A 12,022-nucleotide genomic window follows, 5' to 3' on the forward strand; every position below is an offset into this window, starting at 1 on the left:
TGAGCGAGGTTAAGAAGTAGAAGAGAATCTAGTCCTGGACTCAGCATATTACTACTCCTGTTAAAAACACTCTGAAGAACAAGACTAATAATCAGCAGGTTGCTAGATTGACACCTGCAAAGAGTAAGCTATGTGCTATGACCATTGTGCTCTACATGTCCCTTAAAGGGATTGTTCATAGTTTTTTTTAAAGTACATCAATTATTCTCTTTATCCTTATCCATCTTTATTAATGTGAAAATGTAGGACAACTCGCGGCAAACTAGCGTTTATAAGATTCAATCCCTGTGTGTGTATTTCACTGCAGATGGCACTGCCCACTGGCAGGCTTTGGCCCAGTGTTGGCACAATGCTGACAAGACTGGTGGGCGTATCCCCACCGGTGCTCCTCGGCAGTGTCTTTGCTGCGGCGGCCCCTCTCCTACTCCATAATTCATCCGCTCCCCCTGTTCGGTCATATGGCTTAATGGTGCGTGCCAGCGCCCGGCCTTCGCCCAGGGATTTCCAGGTGTCCCTGCCCCTGGAACACACTGCCTTGTTGCTTGCCAACATTTCTGCGAGGCTCTTGCAGGAACACTAATATTAAATAACCTCATCCTAATCCTGTATCATCTCCTGTCTCTTTCTGTAGCCCTTGCAATCTCCTCTAGAGAGGCTCTGAGTGGGCGGCAGCAACAGTAAAATTGGCTAACATAAAAGTCCTCTTGCTCACCTGAGCTTGACGGTGTGCCAAGCTGTGAAGTGACAGTGTCTGACTTCATACAGAGGCCAGCTGTAGGGAAATAACAAACTCTAGGAAATAGAGGCTCTTTCTGAGAACGTTTAAGAACACAAGACACTGTAAGACTCAAGAAGGTAGAAGGGAATAGCTGATGAAGGAGGAGTAGGGGGAGGGAGGAGGATATGGAAAGTTGGACCCAATCTCCGAAATTACCCCAGCTTGGTATTGACTGGCCAATTATGTGGAGTTCCATTTCAAAAAACGTAGCTGTAGCGGCTAACTTTATGGAGACTTTCATTTCACTCTCCCTACTACCAACCGCCCCTCCTTCTCTCTCTCGTTCCCTTACTCTCCTTTTTTGTGTGGTGCTTTAATAGGATATTGATCGACAGAAGCAGATTCGATTGGGCTGCCACTGAATTGTGTAATGGGTGCACAAAGCCAAGGTCATAGTGTATAGTCAGGGAAGAGCTAAGGCAGCCCGTTGTCCATTCAATATCACGACCTTTCATCTTCCAAACGGGCACGAGCCTGCACTCAACCCCTTCCCCATTCGCTTAAATAAATCTGCCAGACGCTCCCACACAGAAGCCCCGACGGAACTCCTCTGGGCAATTCATACGCCACTTCAGTACACCTCTTCTACCCATCTTCCAATCTGGTGCACTTACCCTCTTCACTTCAATCAACTGCATCATCTCTGTGCCTTCCACAAGAAGCGACCAAAGTCATGAGTGTGCATGCATACAGCACTTTAATTCACAGCCACTCCATCGGGAGCAATCCTGTTAGAGGACTTATACTAACTGTGGGCTTTGCTGACTGCTGAACTTCTTAGATGGTATTGCCCATTAAAGAAGCAAAGAAATGATGCAGGAGGGTGAGACAGTCAACTTTCCCACCATTCCGCCAAGGGTGGAGTTTTTAAGAATTTCAAGAGGTTGGGCCACAGAAACTTGAATTGGAATTATAATAGAATTTGCAGGAAGGGGATTTACAGAATTGAATGAAATTAAAAAGGTGATGCATTCTGGGAAATGCATATCTATCTATCTATCTATCTATCTATCTATCTATCTATCTATCTATCTATCTATCTATCTATCTATCTATCTATCTATCTAACTATCTATCTATCTATCTATCTATCTATCTATCTCATCCATCCACAAGATTTTAAATGTTTTTAAAACATTTCAAACAAGCGAAAATTCAAGTTTGTGTTGACAACTTTTGTGATGCATTTCTCAGAATGCATTACCTGTGTTGAATTTTTTTGAATGGCACTTTACAAAATTCTTCCTGTGGGGCTCAAGAGTAATATGCTCTTTAAGCCAACATTGGCAACCCCCTGCCGACTAAAAGCAACTGGACTGTGTAGAGGAGAGGCGAATAAAGAGAATTGGGGGAAAAAGAGAGCAGAACCCTTTGATTTGAATTGAACATCCAACATATGCCACCCAGCATTTGCTTTTCTTCTCAGTGTGTCACAGATGTTAGGATAAAAGCCAATCTCTCTGCAGAGCTGGATCAATTATGCATATTCCTTAATCTTGTTACCATTATACTCCAGGAGTTCTGATGTAGCACAGTACTGGCTGAGTTTTAATATCTGTCTTCCTCTCTCTCCTGATACCCTTCATCATTTTCCACATCCTTTTGCACCACCTCACACATGCTTGCTGGACTCACGTTGACCCCTGCATTTCCTTCCGCCCGTCTGCTGTCACGACGCCAAAATGTGGTGGCACCCAAATGTTTGTTCTCTCCAGACGCTGTCTTTAGGTTGGCAGGCACTTTGAGGGTTTTTTTTTCTTTGAAGGCAGACTGCGAGGTGAGACCACAGTGGGCTCTTTGCCCGGGCCCCATGACACCCTCTTCTTCTCTCCTTCGCCTGGGATTAGGTCACGAAGGAGTGTGATCAATGCACCTTTGATCAGAAGGCTCCAGCGAGTGCTGACAGGCGCTTTGGATCGGCTATTGTTAGCGGGTATCGACAGGCACGTATAGATCGCGCTGCGCTCTGTCACTCTCCACCGTGGACGTCTGCAATTTTTAAAGGTCAGGTTTTCTACTCTCTTCCCATCCTCTCTCCTTGCTCCCTGCCTCCTTGGGAATGCCTGCTTTCCTTCTTCTGCATTCTGTCTTAATCGCTCTATCAATCTGGGAACGACTTGATTGTTTTCTCAAGTTGTGAAAATACTTACCTTTTAGCTGTCTTCACTTTACTAAAATAGGCCCTATTTAACATCCGAAAAACTGCATGCTCATAACTGTACGGTTTATTTACGGAAAACAAAATATGAACTTTAAAAGAGACATTTAAAAAGGCTGCACAAAAGAAAAACTTGTTTGTACTTTAGAGAGTCCAAGTACTGTTGAACCGCACTGCATTGAAGCACTTTCAGCTGACTGCTGCATTTCGCTGCTGTTTCGATTTCTAATGAGTGGAGGGACAGTGGATTCAGCCCATTGTTCAGAAAACAGCATTGAGAAACTGGAGAAGCTTTCCTCCAGCACACTGGTTAATCACCAGCCTCATCCTACCTTTGGGCTGAATTTAAGGTGTTTGAACAAGGGTTCTTCAGATGTTGTGGTTTTAATCTGCGGCTGGCCTCATGTACAGGTGAAACAGAACCTCACATCCCTAAAAAATGCCAAGCTAAAGGTTGTGACCCTTAAGCAACATTTCTAATGAACTAACCTAACTTGACATGCTTTTAGTATCTATATGAAAACTCAATCAATTGATTTTAATGCTGAAAGTGACATTTTTTAAAACTTTTTTGCAGTTAAAATACAAGGAAATCTTGATGTATATGATACATTTATATGAGAAGCAACACGTGTATTTTATGTATTTGTTTGATGACAAATATCATGAATTATTAATTTATAAATATCATAGACTTTTTTTTGGGGGGGGGGGGGGGTCGCACCACAAGACATGAACTAAAAACATTTGAAAGATTGTAATTCAGAATTTAAAAATGTTAATCATAAAAGGGATGTATTCAAGTCATTTTACTTATTAAATGTATTCTTATGGATTTTTTTTTTTACCTCACTTACCCATATTTTGTCTTTTTAAACTTTGTTTACAGGTAAAAGAAAACAAAACCACCTTTGCTAAGACAAAATACACTCGTGTTAAAGATATTGTATGAAACATATCTTTTGCGATGTTGCTTCTTAAGTAAATTTATCTTGTTTTAAGGACTTTCAGACATTTGTCTGAAAAATAAGACACAAATAAGATTTTTTTTCAGTGGACAGGGAGTTATGGAGATCTTACTCTGTGAGACTCGCACGAGTTCGGAGACGGTGAAGACACCTGATGTGACGAAACTGTCCTGGAAGCCAAGGTGCCCTAGGAGACAAAATGAAAGTGAAGGAAAAACTGTTATCGGAATGAACATGAAAAATTACACGAAAGACAGACAGACACACACACACACACACACACACACACACACACACACACACACACACACACACACACACACACACACACACACACACACACACACACACACACACACACACACACACACACACGCACAGACACACACACAAACACCCACACACACACTCCCAGTGGAGAAAGGGAATAGGGAGTAGGGAGTGTTTAGATTGACACTGAGGGTAGAGCACATCTGGATCTGGTCCCATGAGTGTCTGCAGTACAGTGGGGCAGAGGCACGGTGCGATGCAGCACACACACATAAACAGGGAGATGCATAGGATGCCCAAGAAGTTACCATTATATGATCTTACATGTGTTTACGATGATATGTGGTTGTATAGCAGTCAAACACATTCTTTGTGCGGCTGACAGAAGTTCTTTCAGCAGACAGACCACAATTACTGTTCATTGTGCTGACTACGACTGAGCCAGGACCTGCCACACATCCTGCGGGCTGCTGCTCTTCTGGAGGAGCCCATATCAGCCTCAGATTCAACCACAGACAACCAGATGACCCTGAATTTCCTACCATTCAACACTACAGAATCAAAACATGCAGTCAAGTGTGGACTGCTTATCCCATAATGACCTGCTCTCACATACTGTCAAAAACTGCTGATATGGCAAGGTTAATCATCACAAGCTACACACAATCTTACAATGCTCTACATACAGTATGCACTAGATTAGAACTAACTAGATTGCAAAAGAAATGCAGTAGTTGCAAGAGCGAGAACTGTAGGATAAGATTTTAATGTGCAAATATATATTACCCTCCAAAAAAATGGATGTGTATGTATAAAAAGGATATATATGTGTGTGTATATATATATATATATATATATATATATACAAATATATACATATATACGTATATAAGTCGCCCCTACTTATATTTACCCCACGGTAAATAAAGTGAAAAGGATTACAAAAATTAAAAACAAGTATTTTAGTTCCTCTCACTCCACAACAAATCCTTTAAGTTTAACAGTATTCAGACCAGAACAGGAATGAAACATGTAAGTATAAAGAAATTACAGTGGTATTCATTATAAACAACATGTGTTCTACTAATAAACTTAGCCTAACATACCTCTCTCATTCAGCACAAGCGCATGTTTTGCTTGCTTGATGTTAATTGTATTATATAAATCGTTTTTGGAATACAAGTTGCAGCACTTTTTCAGATAATAAACAAATGCGACTTACATCTTATATTCCAGAATATATATATAGATAACACCAACAACTCTGCATAGGATCAAACTCAATACTGAGTTACATTATGTAGCCTAAATGAATGCAAAACATAAAAATCTTAAAAGTTTTATTACGAGACATCTCCAGATTCTTTCTCCTGTAAAATAAAAAAATATTTAGATGGGGGTACCGAGACGAAACTTGAGTGGAAGTGATGTTAGCTATTAAACAAGTTCCTTTGCTCGGTGGCTGGCGAGCTATAAAACCAACAATAGAAATGAGTTTAGTCTTGACTGGCTGGATGAGGAGACATATAGCATGTGTACGGGCAGAATAATAAATAATAAAAACAGAGACAGAGAGAGAGAGAGAGAGAGAGAGAGAGAGAGGGGGACAGAGGGAGGGGTAATATCTACGGCTCATTGCAAGAGAAAGTGCTGACATGAGCTAAAAGACTGCAGACCCGGAGAGCATTCCTGCACAGATGCCCCTGAGATTGAGAAGAAGTGAGATAGAGTTTGTTCAGGGAGGTATCAGAAGGAGAGGAGACGTATGTTAGAGGGCATGTGGCAGGAAGTCAAGGTAGATTACAAAACGACAAAGCGACGAGGACAGTGGGCTACGGGGTTGAGAGAGAGAAAGGCAAAAAGTGAAAGTTTCCACACAGCTGTACATACTGTGAAACAACAATAATATAGGGCAGAAGTGAGGCGCACTATTACTTGGAAAACGGAGGGATGACGCAAGGGAGTTGAGGAGGGAGAGAGAGTGAACGAACGAAGGAGCCTTCGTCACTAGAATTCCAGTATAGGGAGCATATGCACCCGGAGTTCACTGAGGGCATTTCCATGAGTGCCTCATATAGGGAGGCAGGGGCGAGGGAAGGGGCAGGGCTTCTATATCTCAACACGGATAATCACTCCCAGCTGTGTCCACTTTAGCGGCGCACACACACATGTAGGGAGGGGCCAGGGTTCGCCTTTTCACAGCAACACCGAGACCTCAACGAGCCTCCAGTGCAGCAACAAGAGCGCCGAGTGCAACTACACTGGGCCACAAGAGAAGCAAACCTATACTGTTTTAGGGTAACTGACAAAAACAAACTTTTTTTTATTTAACATCAAGATTTCAGGTTATTAGGTCACTATCCCACAACATTTTAATGAACTTTTAGGTTCTTTACAGTTCATAACCCATTTTACTGTAAAATGCGATTTTAAAACATGAAATTCAATGAGAAAAAAGGGCAGTGAAGGTGAAGCCAGATTTGATCACGAGTTAATTTCTAAATTGCCATTTGCTTGCCATCATCTAATTGAACGCATGGCCTTGGTGATGTCATCAGTGACGGAAAGTTATTGAGAAAGAGGCAGGGCTTATTTAATTTCGATTTTTTTTTTTTTTTTAATAAACTGCTTTTTTCTCAGAATAATAGGCACTGATCAGGAATGTGTATTAAGAAATCACAAAATGAGTAAAACAGGATATTCTGACGTGAAGTGATTATATAGTGAAAAGTGTGCATTACATACCAAATGAACCCAGGCATGAATGCGTGTTTACATTATCTAATAGCACACATGGTCTTGATGATGTCATCAGAGACAAAAAGTCATTTTAGAAATAGACTTTTTACGGTTTTACGGTTTGTTTTTTTAAATCAAATGTCTCTCATACATTCTTTTCCATTTTCTTGAGCTCTCTGTAATGGATTTCTCACCTCCCCTCTCTCTCCCCTGGGCTTGTAAAGGAGAGGATATCCTCTGGCCTTATCTAATAGTCTGCGGATTCTGCAACGGTTGCCCCGTCCCAGAAAGACAGCAGCAACGCTTTGTGAAAGTGCACGTAGCATGGAGCACAAGGGTCAAGGTTTACCAGCAAAAACAAACCATGGAAAAAAACGTTGGTCATGTTTTCCTGCATCGGGGAGAAGAGGGAGAGAGAATTAAGGGAGAAATAGAGGTGGTGACAGGGAAAGTTGGAAGTGTGTGACGGCTTTAGGCAACGTCTGACAGTGTTTAACAGTGTTAATACAAAATGTATATAAAATACTGTGTATAAATATAAAATCAAATGACTTATTTTGATTAAATGATATAATTTATTAAAATATTTTTTACATAGGTTTGGAAAATCATGGGTGTGAGTAAATGATGAAGATGATGATATTTGGTGAATACATTAAGTGAAAAAAAAGTTAGAGTTTTTTTATTACAGTTTGGATACTTTGTTTTTAGATCCACCAGGTCAAGTTGCTGATCCGAGACCAGTTTTGTGAATTAAAAACAGTTCTCAGATTGTATAGGATGGCAGGAATTCTGGATCGGGACTGGCCTATACTGCTTTGTATCAAAACTGGAAATAATCCGTAGATCACGGACGACAGAAACAGATACTAGATGGAGCGAGTTTGTACAGGAGAGAAAATATGAAAAGAAAAAAGACATTAGCGGAGTGATTATGTGCAGCCTATATCGGCACAACGGGGTGATCTTCAGTTCAACAATGAGAGAGAGAGAGAGAGAGAGAGAGAGAGAGAAAGAGAGAGAAAGAGAGAGAGAGAGAGAGAGAGAGAGAGAAAGAGAGAGAGAGAGAGAGAGAGAGAGAGAGAGAGAGAGAGAGAGAGAGATGAAAAGATAATATCAGCTACATGCAGGATGAGAGAGATGAACACGCTCATCTGTCTGTATCCTCTAATCTGAGTAAACAGGGCGATGTTGGTGTCACACACAAGGGCATGGAAATAATAGCTCAAGCTGCATGGCGCACATCTGCGATAATCTTTAAGTTTGGAGGAAAATATGCCTTATAATACAGTATTATGGGACACACACACAAGACATACAGGGGGGTTGTGGGAGGATAAAGCGGGACTTTTCAACATCATTCTCTGTTTAAACTCAAGCAAACAGGCAACTGTTTCCATTCAATCATTGTGTTTATGTTTTCTCAAACTGTAAATCAGTCGACACAGACTTTTTCATTGTCCACTAATAATTTGTAAACACACACAAAATCAGCGGAATTGCTGCTCTGTGTTTGTTTTAAAAGAGGCCGTTTAGAACAATTCTCTGCCTGCACTGGAAAGACGCCACTTTTCGCAAAAGTTTACGTGAATACTATCCTCTTAAGAGTAATCGCCCACCTCGGGCTTTCACAAACAGACTCGTGCTGATCAACTCAAAGGAGGGAGCGAGTCTTGGAGTTTTAAACGACATGCAAAAAGTTTGCAAACTAGTTCCCACTATAGCTCATCCGGCTAACAAGAACTATGAGTAAAACAGGATATTCAATGAGGAAAAGGGGGAGGGGCTTGATTTTATCAGCCAGGAATCGATTGGATAGTGAAAAGTGCTTGTTACATACCATAATGGAGCCATTCGTGAATGCAAGTTAGGTAAATTAATGGCTGAATTGCTATTTGTTTACATGACCTAATAGCACACATGACCTTGGTGATGTCATCAGAGACACAAAGTCGTTTAAGAGGAATTATTTCAATTTGATTAAGGATGTTTTTTCTCAGAATAATATGCACTGATCAGGAATGTGTATTAAGTTAGGCCATGGTTCCGTTAACCTGGATATCTTTCAGGATATGCACATGTATTTTTCTGGATATGTTGAAAAACGTGAGCTGATACACTCACCGTTTTCTGGCTGGTCCTTTATGTCGCCATCACTGGGCTGGTTCGGACTTTCAGACTGCCCTGTTTCTGTAGAGAGACACACAAAGACAGAGAGAGAGAGTCAGAAAGTGATACTTTTGTTTCACGACCACTTTGAGATCATGCACTTGACAGTCTCTTGAAATCATGTTTCCAGAATCTCAAGACTTGTATAGTAAACGTCTAGTCCAGAGTACAAAGGAACATCCGATGGCTGTGCTGACCGTGCAGTCTGGCTACTGGTCTTGCAGGTGAAACCCTACACAGATGTGTGTATGCAGGAGGCCACGTGTTGCCGGTTCAATAGAGCTGACTGCTGCCACAATGGACCAACAGACAACTGCACACGTCGCAAAAATACTTTGTCTTAAACGACAGTGTTAACATTTTAATAAATGAGATTCGTACCAACATAAAAACTAAAATGTGGTAAAAAAATGTATCTGGCTATGGTAAATAATAAAATGATTAAAAAAACTGGATTGGAACTGATCGAACATGAAGTCATTAATTATGATTATATTAATCAATTGACAGACGTAACTGTAAGTTTCAGCCTACATTTATTAGCATTCAGACACAAAGGGAAGTTATCGGAAATAAAAAGGTCTGACTGTACTCTAGCCAATGTCCTTTTGGCACGCGGCTCGGTAGGTCAGACCGACAGTGGGGTCTGGGCTGTGAATTCACACTGAGTGTGCTATTTGCAGCCAAGGCACTTATGGAAATAAGTCTAGAGAGAGAAAGCCTTTAGACCTGGGTGTACTGCATAAAAAGGCCCTATAAATTTGATGGGCTCCGATTTCTCCCAAGAAAGCTCTTTAACGGTGCCATTAGCTGCGATAGCAATGCTTCGTGCCTAGACAGTAAGGGAACTTTCGCAAAGATTCACCCCGCTCACTTTAACTCTTCTACGACAGCCAAAAACGGCAAAGAAACACCCTTTAAGATGATTTAGACGCTGGGTTGAGTATTGATTTTGCACTAGAAATAAAATAGTCATGCTGGGAGAAATATTACCTATGTCACGCTAGTGACCAACCAAAACAAAGTGGATGGCAAATCTGAATCATGACTTTTCTCAATTCATTTTTCTGTAATAAATGAATCATGGTAAAGTAACTTGGAACATCACTTTAGAGTATAAATGTAACTAAAATTGGTGTAAAAAAATGTCTTCGAATTTCAGTTAATGATAAATCATGGAAAAGTAACTTTCGATAAAAGAAGATAAAGCAAAACCCAGACCCTCACCACTACCACACAAAAAAAGAAGTTTGTCCAGCCCCTTCATCTGCTCCTAGACAAAATAAACAATTTAGGGCCTTGTTTGCATTCAGCTCAGCGTTGCCGTCTGCATCAACAGTTTAAAACAAAGGCAATCTGAAGAGTGGGCCGAAACAACGCAGCAACACCCCCCGCCCCAGCAACAGCCCAGAGATATGTGAAAGCGCAACGAAGGGGGCCGGGAAACCGGGTGGGTGAGAGTGAGCAGGGACTTTCACACACTCTCCCAGTTGCCCTCAGTGGACCAAGTGCTCTCTCACACAGCGCCCATTGCTAATTAAATATGTAAATGAGGCGTGAGACCCAGACTCTGTGTGTCACATCTGCATTTACCCCCTGTCGAGGGCCCTCGGAGAGCGAGGGGTGACACAAAAAAAACCTCCCGCTTGAAATAAACAACAAAAAAAAGACACTAAACAACAAACAACTAAATACCGTGCACAAACAGGCCCATTCATCAGGCCTAAATCCTCTATACAAGAGCATAACAAGCCACTCTATGGGCCGCCGCCTGAAAGACAGAGGAGGGATGGTTCCTGCCTATCTCTAATTTTGTTCTCACACCATCAAAAAGATGGGAACGCCGCTCGGTGTGGGAGAAGAAAAGCAACCTGGAGTGACTCAGTCAACGTGTTATTCTGCCTCAATACGACAACAGAATTCATTATCGAACTATCGAAAAGGGACGCTGAGGAAAAAAGACGTCGTTTAGCGTCCTATAACAAGCCTGGGCTAATTGAGACGGGCTCAGCTTACTTCACAGTGTTGAACTGATAGGAAAAGCAACCTGGAGTGATTCAGTCAACGTGTTATCCCGCCGTGTAAATCATTAACGAACAATCAAAAAGGTAAAAAGAAGTCGTTTAGCATCCGATAACAAGCCTGGGCTAGTTGAGACGGGCACAGGTTGCTTCACGGTGTAAAACCGATAGGAACGTGGCTGAATTAGTTGGCGAGGTGATTCCCTAATTAGATCATTAGGACCGGCTTGCGGCAGCAGGCAGGTTGGGTAGGAGCATTATACCCCCTGGCCTGCCTCCGACTCTTCCTCTCCCAGGCCATGCTGAGGGCTTTAGGGGGGGCGCGTTCATACACTCTCACACACACACACACACACACCGCCTGGTCTGTTTCATTATGCATGCGCTAAACCATCTGTACTTCTCGCAGGTCCGCTAGTCCCAACCCGCCGCTTTCTCACCAAGTGCTTTGCTGTAATCCAATTGTGTGTTAAAACCCCACTTTCAAAAGGCCCTTTACAAAGTGGGCTCAGGAACACGAAGGCCCATAAAAGGAGGCAGAAACTTAATTTAGAAATACAAACGGGCCTTTCTGGAGTATCAATGGAAGGTGAAGCTCCAGGGATTGGAGCATTGTTTCCACAAGTATCATCCCCCAGATTTTTTTCTTTTGGGCCGCCACAGACATTATGAGATGGTGGGTGCCGAATTCCTGCATGGTCTCACTTGAGACTATCCGGACTAGCCGAGGAACTCAGAAGGAACTTGTTTTAGAACGACCGCTACAGCAATGCATTTTTTTATTTTTTTATTTGGAGAGCAGCATACTTGGGCCATGATGCAATTACATAAAAATTACTTGAGGGGGAAAAATATGAAATAATTTCTGGGAACTGTAATGAGTCACAGATGGAGGACATGATGAAACCTGAAATTGTGA

General features: G+C 41.8%; 1 protein-coding gene across 14 annotated transcripts in view; it reads right to left on the reverse strand.

Moving 5' to 3' along the window:
* Positions 1-12,022, reverse strand: part of nfia (nuclear factor I/A) — a 169,532-nt gene that overhangs the window by 43,175 nt on the left and 114,335 nt on the right. For 13 of the 14 annotated variants that reach the window (XM_077226372.1, XM_077226365.1, XM_077226369.1 and 10 more), the window contains 2 exons: positions 9,038-9,103; positions 4,017-4,091 (listed from right to left, as the gene is read on the reverse strand). In XM_077226372.1, the coding sequence (XP_077082487.1) occupies positions 4,017-4,091; positions 9,038-9,103 (141 nt within the window). Of the gene's footprint in view, positions 1,783-1,847; positions 4,092-9,037; positions 9,104-12,022 lie in introns of all 14 variants that reach the window. The other variant, XR_013203340.1, reaches the window with a different exon arrangement.

Source organism: Siphateles boraxobius, unplaced genomic scaffold (genome assembly GCF_051911475.1).
Source record: "Siphateles boraxobius isolate OS27281-9 unplaced genomic scaffold, OSU_SipBor_1 13, whole genome shotgun sequence".
Taxonomy (NCBI): Eukaryota; Metazoa; Chordata; class Actinopteri; order Cypriniformes; family Leuciscidae; genus Siphateles; species Siphateles boraxobius.